Here is a 12,925-nt window from a genome sequence, read left to right on the forward strand (position 1 = left end):
AGGTCAGATGGCAGTCGCTTTCTTAAAAACTAGTGCCTACGTCAAATCATGGGATTAGTTGTCAAGCGGACCCCAGGTTCTCATGAGCCGTGGCGAAATGCCGGGATAACGCAAGGAAGAAGGAGTACATATGGACCTACTTATCCGCCCTAGTGAAACATAACTTTTCGTGTAGGTATATGTCAAAAGTTTAAAGGGCCATAATATTTACTGTAAAATGTTGTACGATACTCGTGCGAATTGGTAATTCGCAACTCGTGTTGACCTCAAATTTATCGCCTCTCGTTGCGAATATCCAACTTTTCGCACTTGTATTGTAATATTCGTAATGTACTAATAGCGGCGTCCTAGCCTATACTCGGTAGTAACAGTGACCCTGCCCTGCCTACCAGGGATGTTGCGGATGCAGATTTTTTGACATCCGCGGATGCGGATGTCAAGATTTGGTACTTAATAAACGTCAAATATTAAATTTTTAGCATTTTTTATTTAAAAAAAGAAACGTTTAGTATTTGGACAAGAATATAGGTGCGGTAACTTGGCCGACTTTTCGGGATATAGGCCAGGGATGTTGCGGATTCAAATTTTTTGACATCAGCGGATGCGGATGCGGATATTTAAAGCCTCACATCCGCGAAGAGGTCCCGGGTTCGAATCCTGGTAAGGGCATTTATTTCTGTTCATCATAAATATTTGTTACTCAGTTATGGATGTTTCTATATATAATAAGTATTTATGTATATATCTGTATATTATATATAAAAAAACTCATTGGTACGAGCCAGGATTTGATCTCACGACCTCCGGATTGAAAGTCGCACGTCATATCCGCTCCGCCACCACCGTTAAAAATATATTTGTATATATCTTAACCTATAGGTTACCTATAGGTACGATACGTGGAAAATAACCAGACATAGAAGTTATTGTGGTGAAATAAAGTGACTCTAAATGAAATATCGATGCCGGCGGCCGATCGTAAGAACAGGCAGATCATAATGTAATGTTTTGACGATATTCACATTAAACCAATATATAGGCAGGTTGCTTCAGATGCCCGAAGGGCAAACTGCCCAGAAATAGGAGCCCCGCGGGGCTCCGCCGACTCAGGGAACGAGTCGAAGATTTTCACGTTTTACGATATGCTTAGGAATTTCACGATATGCCTGATCTTACGATCGGCCGCCGACATTGACATATCTGTTTATCATCTTCCTCGCGTTTGTCCCGGCTTATTGCCACGGCTCATGGGAGCCTGGGGTCCGCTTGGCAACTCATCCCAAGAATTGGCGTAGGCACTAGTCTTTACGAAATCGACTACCATCTGACCTTCCAAACCAGAGGGTAAACTAGGCCTTGTTGGGATTAGTCCGGTTTCCTCACGATGTTTTCCTTCACCGAAAAGCGTGTGTGTTTCATGCCAATACGCCGCACCTGCGAGTAAAAAGACGGACAAGTGCACAAGCCAATCATCCGTTTTTAGGGTTCCGTACCCAAAGGGTAAAACGGGACCCTATTACTAAGACTTCGCTGTCCGTCCGTCCGTCCGTCCGTCCGTCCGTCTGTCACCAGGCTGTATCTCACGAACCGTGATAGCTAGACAGTTGAAATTTTCACAGATGATGTATTTCTGTTGCCGCTATAACAACAAATACTAAAAACAGAATAAAATAAAGATTTAAATGGGGCTCCCATACAACAAACGTGATTTTTGACCAAAGTTAAGCAACGTCGGGAGGGGTCAGTACTTATTGGATGGGTGACCGTTTTTTTTTTGCTTTTTTTTGTTTTTTTTTTTGCATTATGATACGGAACCCTTCGTGCGCGAGTCCGACTCGCACTTGCCCGGTTTTTTTTTCATGCCATATCGGACCATGAAAACTCAGACTGCCGGACAGTAAAATTCATTGCAGTGCACAATCGCCCTAAATATCAAATGATTATGGCCCCCTTGTATAACAAATAACTATTTTCAGCAGAAGAAGTGGAAGAAACGATAGAGGAAACGGAAATAGAGCCGGACCCGGCGCCGCACGCCGCCGCCGTCAAGTGGGTCGTGGACGCTAGCTTTAAACAACACCACAGCCGCGCCAGCATACCAGACGACCCTGCAGATTGGTATGTACCTAATCCGTACTGTAATGCCCGTTATAGAACGGTTTAAACGACTGTAATGACCATTATACAAAGGTTTATACAACTATAATGAGCATTATATAGCTGTTCAGACAACTATAATACGCCGCTAGCATATTGGTGTGTAATCTGTACTGTAATCATCATCATCATAATCATCATCATCATCAGGCAATATTAGTCCACTGCTGGACATAGCCCTCCCCTAAAGAGCGACATAGCGCCCTGTCTTCAGCTTGCCGCATCCAGCATCTGCCTGCAGTCTTTCGCAGATCGTCATCCCACCTGGTCGGAGGGCGTCCTACACTACGTTTGCTGAGTCGCGGTCTCCACTCAAGAACACGTTTCCCCCAGCGGTTGTCGGTTCTTCGTGCGATATGGCCAGCCCACTGCCACTTCAGCTTGCTAATTCTTTGAGCTATGTCGATAACTTTGGTTCTCTGTCGAATGTATTCGTTACGAATCTTATCCTTCAGAGAGACTCCGAGCATAGCTCTCTCCATAGCTCGCTGAGCGACTTTGAACTGGTGGACCAACCCTACTGTGAGTGTCCATGTCTCGGCTCCGTAGGTCATGACAGGTAGGACGCACTGATTGAAAACTTTTGTTTTCAAGCATTGCGGTATGGATGACGAGAAGACTCGGCGTAGTTTCCCAAACGCTGCCCAGCCCAGCTGGATCCTCCTCTTAGCCTCCTTCTCGAAATTGTTTTTACCTAACTGTAGAATCTGCCCGAGGTAAGTATATTCCGAAACGATTTCGAGAAGGTGGCCATTTACGACTATCGGTATTGGATCAATGTGGCCATTGATCATGACTTTGGTTTTATCCAAATTCATGCCAAGACCGATGCGTCGCGAGGCCGCAGCTAGGCTGTCCAGCATCCGGTTCAGCTCCTCTAGCGACTCCGCCACTATGACTATGTCATCTGCGAATCGTAGGTGTGAGATGTAGTCGCCGTTTATGTTAATGCCCTTACCTTTCCAGTCCAGCGTCTTAAACATATCTTCCAACGCGCTTGTGAACAGTTTCGGGGATATAACATCCCCCTGTCTCACCCCTCTGCGCAATTGGATAGGTTTAGACTGCTGACCCTGTACTTGGACACTCATGGTGGCGGCTTCGTAGAGACATCTCAACACCTCGATATAACGATAGTCTATTTGGCATCGCTGTAAGGATTCCAGAATAGCCCAGGTCTCGACAGAGTCAAAGGCCTTCTCATAGTCCACAAAGGCTAGACACAGGGGCTGATTATATTCTTCGCACTTTTGTGTAATCTGCCTCACTGTGTGAATGTGGTCTATGGTGCCATAAATATCCTCCGCGAAACCCTGCCTGCTCTGGCGGCTGGAACTCGTCGAGTCTCCTGGCGAGACGGTTCGTGACCACTCGTGAGAACAGCTTATAGACGTGACTCAGGAGCGAGATGGGTCTGTAATTTTTAAGGAGGGTTTTGTCCCCCTTCTTAAAAAAGAGCACCACCAAACTCCCGCTCCACGCCTTTGGAGTTCTCCCACTGTGAAGGACGGCGTTGAAGAGGTTCTGTAATTCCTGTATAACAGGGGTTCCTCCAGCTTTCAAAAGCTCTGATGTTATTCCGTCCTCACCGGGGGCTTTTCCATTTTTAAGCTGCCTCAGAGCTAACACGATCTCGTCTTGACTGATGTCTGGCAGTTCGTCGGTGTAATGGCGTGTCAGGGTGGCTCTGGAATCATGTTCGTCTCGTTGGGAATGAGGGGCATGTGCAGCATATAACCGGCCATAGAAATCCTCAATCTCGGCGGAGATCTCCGGCTTCGACAATACGGTCCTCCCGTCGCGCGTTTTAAGCTTCGTCAGGTGACTCCTGCCAAGCTGCTGAGTGAATACTTTGGACCCTCGGTTTTGCTCTATCGCCTCTTCAATGAGGCGTGTATTGGAGCTCCGAAGGTCGCGCCGTACCATCTTCGCTATTCGCTTGTTCAGGTCTGACGTCTCCGACGAAGTCGCTTGGGTAGTTTCCCGTCTTTTTGTCATCAATCCGAGGGTCTCAGCCGAGAGTTTGGATTTCTTGCCAGTCTGCTGCGTTCTGCAGAATTTGACGCCCTCGTCCCTCAGAGTTTCGATCAGATTATGTAGGGTCTCGTCAGCGTCATTGGTGGGTTCCAAGGCAACAAATCTATCCCTGAGAAGCTGCTGGAACTTCTCGGTACCCGCCATAATTTGGATTGGGTTAGGGCGGAGCATGGACTTCATCAGACGGTTTCTTTCAAGCCTTAAGTTGATATTCAGAGAGCCTCGGAGGAGTCGGTGATCAGATCCGGTATTGAACCTGTTGATCACTGAGACATCTCTGAATATGTGCCTGCTATCCGTCATGATGAAGTCGATCTCATTTTTAGTCACAGTGTCGGGGCTTTGCCATGTCCACTTCCTTTGAGGCTGTTTCTTAAAGAAGGAGTTCATTAAGAACAGTCCCTCTTTCTCTAGGAAGTTGACAAGCATTTGCCCCCTGTGATTCCTAACTCCGTAACCATGCGGGCCTATCCGGGATTCGTTGCCCGTCTGGGTTCCCACCTTGCCGTTAAAGTCCCCCATAACAACATTGAAGTGAGCCTTAGTGGTGTTGTGCAGGGCTTTGGATATGTCTTCGTACATATCCTCCACTTCATCATCAGAGTGTGCCGAGGTCGGTGCGTAAACCTGAATTACCTTCATGCTGTAGCGCTTGGACAGCCGAAGGATCAGGTACGCTACCCTGGTCGACACACTGGAGATTTCTTCAACGTTGTTAGAGAGGGCCTTATTGACGAGGAAACCTACGCCACCCTGGGATGTTTTATCACCCTCACGATAGTAGAGAAGATGGCCCGACTCTAGGGTTACGGTATCCTCCCCCTCTCTACGGATTTCACATAACCCTAGAACATGCCATTTAATGTTCTCTAACTCCACTTCCAACTGCGCTAGATGGTGGTCAAGCCTCAGAGTGCGCCCGTTAAACGTAGCCAGGGTCAAATTTTGTAATGAATGGCAGCCTAACGTAGCCCGGGGATTCTTAGCACCCCTTGCCTCGCCGTTACCGTGGCCGCTGCCATGGCCAGGAATAGCTTGGCGGCCGGGAACTAGGGGCCATTTTCGTTTGGCGTGTGTTTTCATTTGGGGGGTAATGCCCATAATCCCCACGCTGGGCATGCGGGTTGGGGATCGCAGTTCAGTAATTGTTCTGCAGGGGGCGCTGCTGCCCACCCCCTGGTTATGTTTCCCTTGGTCGCCTTTTGCGACACCCACGGGAAGAATTGGGTACTGTAATGACCTTATACAATTGTTTAGACAACTATAATGACCATTATACAACGGTTTAGACAGCTGTAATGACCATTATGCAACGGTTTAGCCAATTATAATATTAAACAAGCAGCACCACAGTCGCGCCATCATACCCGACGACCCCGCAAAATTGCCATACGATAAATAAATAACCCCGCAAAATGGTATTTTATAGCTGAACTGTAATAACCATTATCCAACGGCTTAGACAACTATAATATACTTTGGTCCTTTTCGTATCCATACATATTAAATCATTTCAACGGTATCGTCTTGGGTCGTCCCATTCGTTTTTCGTCAAGTTCTTAAATTAGTCCTATTCTGCTTTCGTCACTCGTTCTACATTGAAAGCCACCGACGATTGTGACGAATGTAGAATCGGTGACGAAAGCAGAATAGGACTAATTTAAGAACTTGACGAAAAACGAATGGGACGACCCAAGACGATACCATTTCAACTGGTGCCAACCTTGACAGGTCCGTCCAACACGTCAAGCTATGGATACAGTGGGCGGTGCGGCAGTTCAATCTGACAGGTGTCAAGCTGTCAGATTGGCACATAAGCGGGTGGACGCTGTGTGCCCTCACTAATTTAGATTTCAAGTAAGTTTAAATATCGCCATTTTAATCGTGAGTCTTTCTTAAAAAATGTGTTTTTTACTTTTACTTACTTTTACACTACTTAAATAATAAATTATATTCATAAAATATTTAGACATATTAAAAATACCCTTAATTGGACCCGGGTATGTCCTTAAACTACGTCCAAGACCACCGGTGGACGGGCAGCAGCGTCCCTTAAATTCGGTGTACTCGACTGCGATCGCCAACCCGCCTGCCAAGCGTGGCGATTATGGCATTCACCCCCCATAAGGGGGAGGCCTATGTTCAGCAGTGGACGTCTTATGGCTGAGATGATGATATTAAAAATATTAAGAACGGGTCACTCACGTATTCCGTCGCCGTCAACGCAAGCTCCTGATGACATTCCTAGGTACGTAGTGAAACATGTCGAGCGTTTTCGACTTAAAATACGTGAGTGACCCGTTCTTAATATTTTTAATATGTGAAGTTCCACGGCAAAAAGTACCTTATGGCGGCGGGCGCTTACGTCGCATAGCGCCGCAATAGTATTGGAGCGGTGTAAATAGCGTAAGCGCCAATCGCCATAAGGTACCTTTACACGTGGGACGTCACATATGTCTGTGTCTCACGGAAGTTTTGTTATTAAAATAGATATATGTTAGATTTGTGTTTTAAGTAAATCCGGCCTTCACCACTAGCGGGCTCCGTCACTTTTTCTTGAATATATCAAATATATGAGAATATCTCTCGCGCATGAGAGGAGGCCTGTGCTCAGCAGTGGGACGTATATAGGCTGAAATGATGATGATGATATCAAATATATGACACTATTTCAAATTATAAGTACCTACCTAATTTTGTTAAAAAAAAGAAAATTCGTTTTGTGACGCTTTTAATTATTCATGACGTTCAATACCTACGTCATAAAAAAATTGCGACACAAAATTGTGATTTGAAGTAAACATTTTTTTTAATGAGTTCAATTTTAACAAACTCATTTCTATTGGCTGTTTTCTATTTGGCTTGCAATTTTCATCTCAATCTCATGCAATTTTTTATAAATTTTTATTTAATTTTAGAGAAAAGGTACCATCGGACCCGGGCGACTTGTTTTGGACACATTTTGAACTTTTGAGGAAATGCAAGTTCATTGGTAAGTTTCAATTTTAAAATGGAAATGGTTATAAAATAGGTATTTTAACCGCTGTGTAGTTGTAGACCGCGCTAAGCTTAAACCGACTCGCGATAAGCTTAAACAATGTAAAAAATAAAAGTATACGATACCTACTTCATTCATTTAAATTTAATAAATAAATATTATAGGGACATTGTTACACAAATTGACTAAGCCCCACGGTAAGCTCAAGAAAGCTTGTGTTGTGGATACTCAGACAACGATATATGTAATATATAAATACTTAAACACAAAAACAACCTTATATTCATATTTCTGTGGAAACAACCATGATTCAGGAACAAATATCTGTGTCATCACACAAATAAATGTCATTAGTTCATTACTGGGACTCAAACCCAGGACCATCGGCTTCACAGGCAAGGTCACCCGCTAGGCCAGACCGGTCGTCAAATACATAAAAATGTTAATTCGTGACGTAGTTTTCTGTTGTTGCGTCATCTATTGGCATGAAACTAGATGTTTGTATTTAATAATTTAAATTTTGATAATATTTTGGTTAACGCGACATTTTTGTAACTTATATTCCTTTGACATGCATGAATTATGTCAATACAAATAATTTTCACATGCCATAAGGCTGAACATATCATGGGTCAATATGTATACTTAATAATATCTACTGTACCATATGTTCTCGTGAATAAACTTTCATTTCATTTTATTCCGTTTTAATGGAACCGCGGAAATATCACAACCTTCGACCAGAAGTCCGAAGAAATTAAATGTTATATGTTGCAGCGGTGGTGCAGAATCAAAACCAAACCAAACCTGACCCACTGGAGACCCCACAGTCGGCCATCAAAAAACGGCCCAAAATGGTAAGTTCGCCTCACTTTTCGTATATTTCTAGACTAAGAAAAGTCTGCAGATTTTGATAGCCCGCGCAATGCAAGTGTTATTTTAAACGTCAAACTTCTACAAAATTATGATATATATAAATAACACTTGCACTGCGTGTTCTATCAAAATCTCAGTTAGTTCTCTCAATTATTTTGAAGATTTCAAATTAAAATTAACTTATTTGTTGCTTTCCATAGAAGGGACCCTTTCCTTATGCTTTATGTGCCATAAGGACCATTCCATCATAATTTTCGCTGGAATTTCAGATAAGAAGGTCCTTATTGCGCTCGAAGGAAGGACCCTTCTGTGATGGAAAGCCACATTTAAATAGTTAAATGGTTACAGCAAGTGATCCACACATACACGGACGAGGACGCGACCTTCGCTCACACTCGGAACGGGAACAACGGACAAGTGCAGTTGTGGCAGTTCCTGCTGGAGCTGCTGACGAGCGCGGAACACCTGGACGTTATACGGTGGCACGGTAACTATCACACACTCGGTCACTCACACAACATGTCTCGCATGTGGTCACTCATGGACCAAGACACCCGGTCACTCACACCTCAGACGTGTAAGTACTAACATTGTTCCTATCTCGGTCACTTACTCTATCATTCGGGCACTCACTAGGACCCACTCATGCTACCGCTCACATACCAGCCTGCCTGCTGCGCGGTCACTCACGCTACATTCGGTCACTAACAAAGTACCTGACTTGGTCACTCACTCACACAACACGGTCACTCATACCACAGTTAGGCACTCACACCATAATCGGTCACTTACTCTTTCACTAACTCACTGGGTCGCACTCACACGGCCACTCACACACACAACAACATACCCTGTAGGCCTGTATGCGGTCACTCACGAAGCAATACACTCACTACCTTATTTGTAATGAAAAAAACGAACTATAGACAAGGTGCGTGGCAGCAGCGTTTTATGTGGACCTAATGTTGTCTGTAATAAATAAATTCATTCATTCATTCATAATCCCTTTCCTTGTCCCGCAGGCACAGAGGGCGAGTTTAAGCTCCTCGAGCCGGAGCGAGTGGCTCGACTGTGGGGCGCGCGCAAACACAAACCGGCCATGAACTACGAGAAACTGTCGAGGGCACTGAGATATTATTACGACGGAGATATGATCGCGAAGGTTGCGGGGAAAAGGTGAGTGTATTTCACACTCGGTCACTCACGGACAGTGATTGTATTTCACACTCGGTCACTCACGGACAGTGGGTTGTATTTCACACTCAGTCACTCAGGGACAGTGTATTGTATTTCACACTCGGTCACTCACGGACAGGGGATTGTATTTCACACTCGGTCACTCACGGACAGTGAGTGTGTCGGTCACTCACACACGTTGAAAGAAAAGTAGTGAACGATATAAACCTCGTGTCAAAAATGTAATTGTTTCTTATTCTGTGCTTATAATTTGTCAACAGGTTCGTGTATAAGTTCGTGTGTGATCTTCAGCAGCTGCTCGGGTACGGCGCGGGCGAGCTCGCGCAGCTCGTGCAGGAGGTCCACGACGACAGGCACGAGGCGTAGGGGGTCACTCACACACGGGTCACTCACATATATTTTTCTCGTGTCCACTGGTCCGAGGGCCACTGGTGTGAAAGTGTTCTCGTGCAGTTTGGTCACTCACTGGGTCACTCACAACATTCGCAGAGTCTCATGATATTCACAGCACGCCAGGCTCGTGTACAATTTCGTGTCTCACGCCACATCCGTGGATGCTTATTGTAGCAAAATAGGTCACTCACGAAAACAGTGATAGCGGAATAAAAAAATCCTCAATAATTGTGGCCCAGAAACTTTCAGTGTTACCTATGTAAATATGATTATAGTAGCAGGTACGGAATTACACAAAAATTCTAATTTAGAACATAAATTCAAACAAAATTGTGACGTCCCACGGGAAAAGGTACCTTATGGCGGTTGGCGCTTACGCTATTATTAACGCCGCTCCAATATCATTGCGGTGCTATGCGACGTAAGCGCCAGCCGCCATAAGGTACTTTTTGCCGTGGAACGTCACAATTACATTTATAGTTTGTCAAAGGACTGTCTCATTTCAATCATAGACAGAGAGAATCATACTATCTCTGTCTTACACTAGTACTAGCACCCAAAAGAAAAGGTTGAGTATAGTTTTCCTGGTTCTGACTAGGGTTGCCAACTTTTTTTTAGTGAAATATAGTATTTTGCAAAATTACATATAAAATATATAGTACACTGAAAGAAAATATAGTACAGTCAAGGAGATGGTTTAAAATAAATGAAAAGTATGCCAAATATCGCGCGTGTCAGTAGGCGTGTGTAAAATCATGGGTTGGACTAAAGTTTCGGGTCAAATATCTTGGCCATTTTCGATTTTAGAGAAAAGTTATTCCTACATAACATGCTTATTTTAGCGTTTTGATTGAATTTTTTCTACGATTCCTATACATTTTGCACTTTTGGTCAAAATTTTTCTGTCTTTTTTTGCACTCCCTTTGCTTTAGGCCGACCCATTGTTCCTATTATAATCCTTTTACTTTGATCATTATCAGATTATCATTTTGGTTATCCATTAAACAAGTAGTTTGAAATATTATTTCAATTTATTTCGTTGATGCAAAGTTACAAACTTCTGAAACTTCACATCACAAGATGAAAAAACCGTTGACAGTTGGCTGAGTGCTGTATATGAGGACGTGACAGTGACACTGATAGTGTCACTTTTGACATAACACTCTTGACAGTAACATTGACATGTAGGTTCACGTTAAAGCATGCAACACTCGCGCTTGTTCAGTTTAAGAACTTTGAGTTATGTTGTTATTTCATATTTATGAAAAAAAAGCACAGCGTAAGGACCCATCGGAATATAGTATTTTTGCGTACTATATAGTATCCTAAAATATATAGTACGCAAGGCCGAAATATAGTACAATACTATATTATATAGTACGGTTGGCAACCCTAGTTCTGACTGACAAATTGGTTTGACCAACTATAAATACATATGTTAAGACTGTCGATGTATATGTCGGCGGCCGATCGTAAGATCAGGCATATAGTGAAATTCCTAAGCATATCGTAAAACGTGAAAATCTTTGACTCGTTCCCTGAGTTGACGGAGTCCTATTTTTAGACAGTTTGCCCTTCGGGCATCTGAAGCAACCTAACGAACCTATCCTGCCTATACCGGGTGTGGCCTGTAACACGAGCAAATAATTAAAACATAGATTGTACTCGTCAAACGGTGACACTTTTGTTCGACAACTTTAAAAAATTATGAAGTATTTAGACTCCCTATTTTTCATACAAAATAAATATTATCTTCAATGGACGCCATCGCCACGCCATATGAGTCGCTTAACTTCAAACTCGGGTAAATCCATCTGTCAGATTATGCGATTTTGGTATTAAGAAAACGTAATAGGGTAGATATTTGCTGAGAGGGTCCAATGGATTTACCAGAGTTTGAAGTTAAGCGACACATATCAATCAGGGGTCGGACAAAAAGTGCGGATGACGTCAAACTACTTATAGGATGATTTCAAATAGTATTTTTGATTTTCATAAACAATTATCACTTATCATTTATCAACCTCTTTATTAAACGATATCGCCACTTTAAATGAGTAAGTACGTTTTTGACTGACACATTGTCAATCAGATGAACAATAAATTGACTTCGTTATTGTTTAGCTATTGTATCTTCACGATTATATTTAGCTAAAATTTATGTTTACTAATGTATAAGAAAACGCTCTAAAATGTCATCTTTACTCGAATATTGTGGCAATTTTCCGTTTTTGGAGGTACGTGACAAACACGTATACTGCTCTTGCTGTAATCAAGATATACCAACGAAGGTAAGCAATATTAAAAGACATTTATTCGTGAAATTTATTTTATTCACTACATCACCCTACCACCTGTATTATTAATTCCATGGATTTATTTACGATTATTTTGTTACTTCATTAATACTACTTTGTTACTACATGTCACACGGAAGTTTAAATACAAACTCAAACATCATCCTGTGTGCAAGATTACGTCATTTTTACGTCATCCGCACTTTTTGTCCGACCCCTGCATATCATTGTGATTGACGTTGCTTGTCACACCTTAAACATAACAAAATTCGCAATACATTGCGTCTTAGAATAAACTTTAAAGTGTATTAAAAATCAAACCACAAGTTATTTTTAAAAGTCGCTAAACAAATGTTGGTCAGTATGAGGAGTACAGCCTACTGTTTAATTTTTTGCTTATAATATAAGCAAAAAATTATATTTATTTTATTATATTTTTTGCTTGTAATATTATTACAGACCGGGTGTGGGTCACATATTGGTTTAATGTGACTATCGTCAAAACATTACACAGGAACATTACGATCTGCCTGATCTTACGATCGGCCGCCGACATATAAATAGTAAACACGCCTTGACCGATGTATGTGTGTTTGCGTACGTGCGTGTGTAAATAGTGTATTTAAGGTCTGTTTGTACAAATACAGTTTATGCTTGTTTAATATACATGTTGTTTTATTTGTGACGTCCCACGGGTAAAGGTACCTTATGGCTGTTGGCGCTTATGCTCTTATTAACGCTGCTTCAATATTATTGCGGCGCTATGCTACGTAATTCGTAAGCGCCAGCCGTCATAAGGTACCTTTTCCGTGGAACGTCACATTTGAATACCTAAACCTTGTATTGTCATATTGGCTATAATAGCTTCCTGGGATTAAATGTAGATACATTACTATGTACAGTCGCCATCAGATATATCGGAGCGGCCAAGGTGTTCACAATATCTGAACACGCACTCTAACGCCCTGAC

The 12,925-nt window shown here is 42.7% G+C and overlaps 1 protein-coding gene across 1 annotated transcript in view; it reads left to right on the forward strand.

The window, feature by feature from the left end:
- The window catches only part of LOC134677986 (DNA-binding protein Ets97D), a 29,831-nt gene extending 17,210 nt beyond the window's left edge, over positions 1 to 12,621 (forward strand). The window contains exons 5-11 of the mRNA XM_063536422.1: positions 1,977 to 2,118; positions 5,926 to 6,051; positions 7,113 to 7,186; positions 7,970 to 8,049; positions 8,417 to 8,555; positions 9,091 to 9,244; positions 9,526 to 12,621. Of these exons, the coding sequence (XP_063392492.1) occupies positions 1,977 to 2,118; positions 5,926 to 6,051; positions 7,113 to 7,186; positions 7,970 to 8,049; positions 8,417 to 8,555; positions 9,091 to 9,244; positions 9,526 to 9,631 (821 nt within the window). The 3' untranslated portion in view covers positions 9,632 to 12,621. The remainder of the gene's footprint in view (positions 1 to 1,976; positions 2,119 to 5,925; positions 6,052 to 7,112; positions 7,187 to 7,969; positions 8,050 to 8,416; positions 8,556 to 9,090; positions 9,245 to 9,525) is intronic.
- The last annotated feature ends 304 nt before the right edge of the window (positions 12,622 to 12,925 follow it).

This window comes from Cydia fagiglandana, chromosome 27 (assembly GCF_963556715.1).
Source record: "Cydia fagiglandana chromosome 27, ilCydFagi1.1, whole genome shotgun sequence".
NCBI lineage: Eukaryota > Metazoa > Arthropoda > Insecta > Lepidoptera > Tortricidae > Cydia > Cydia fagiglandana.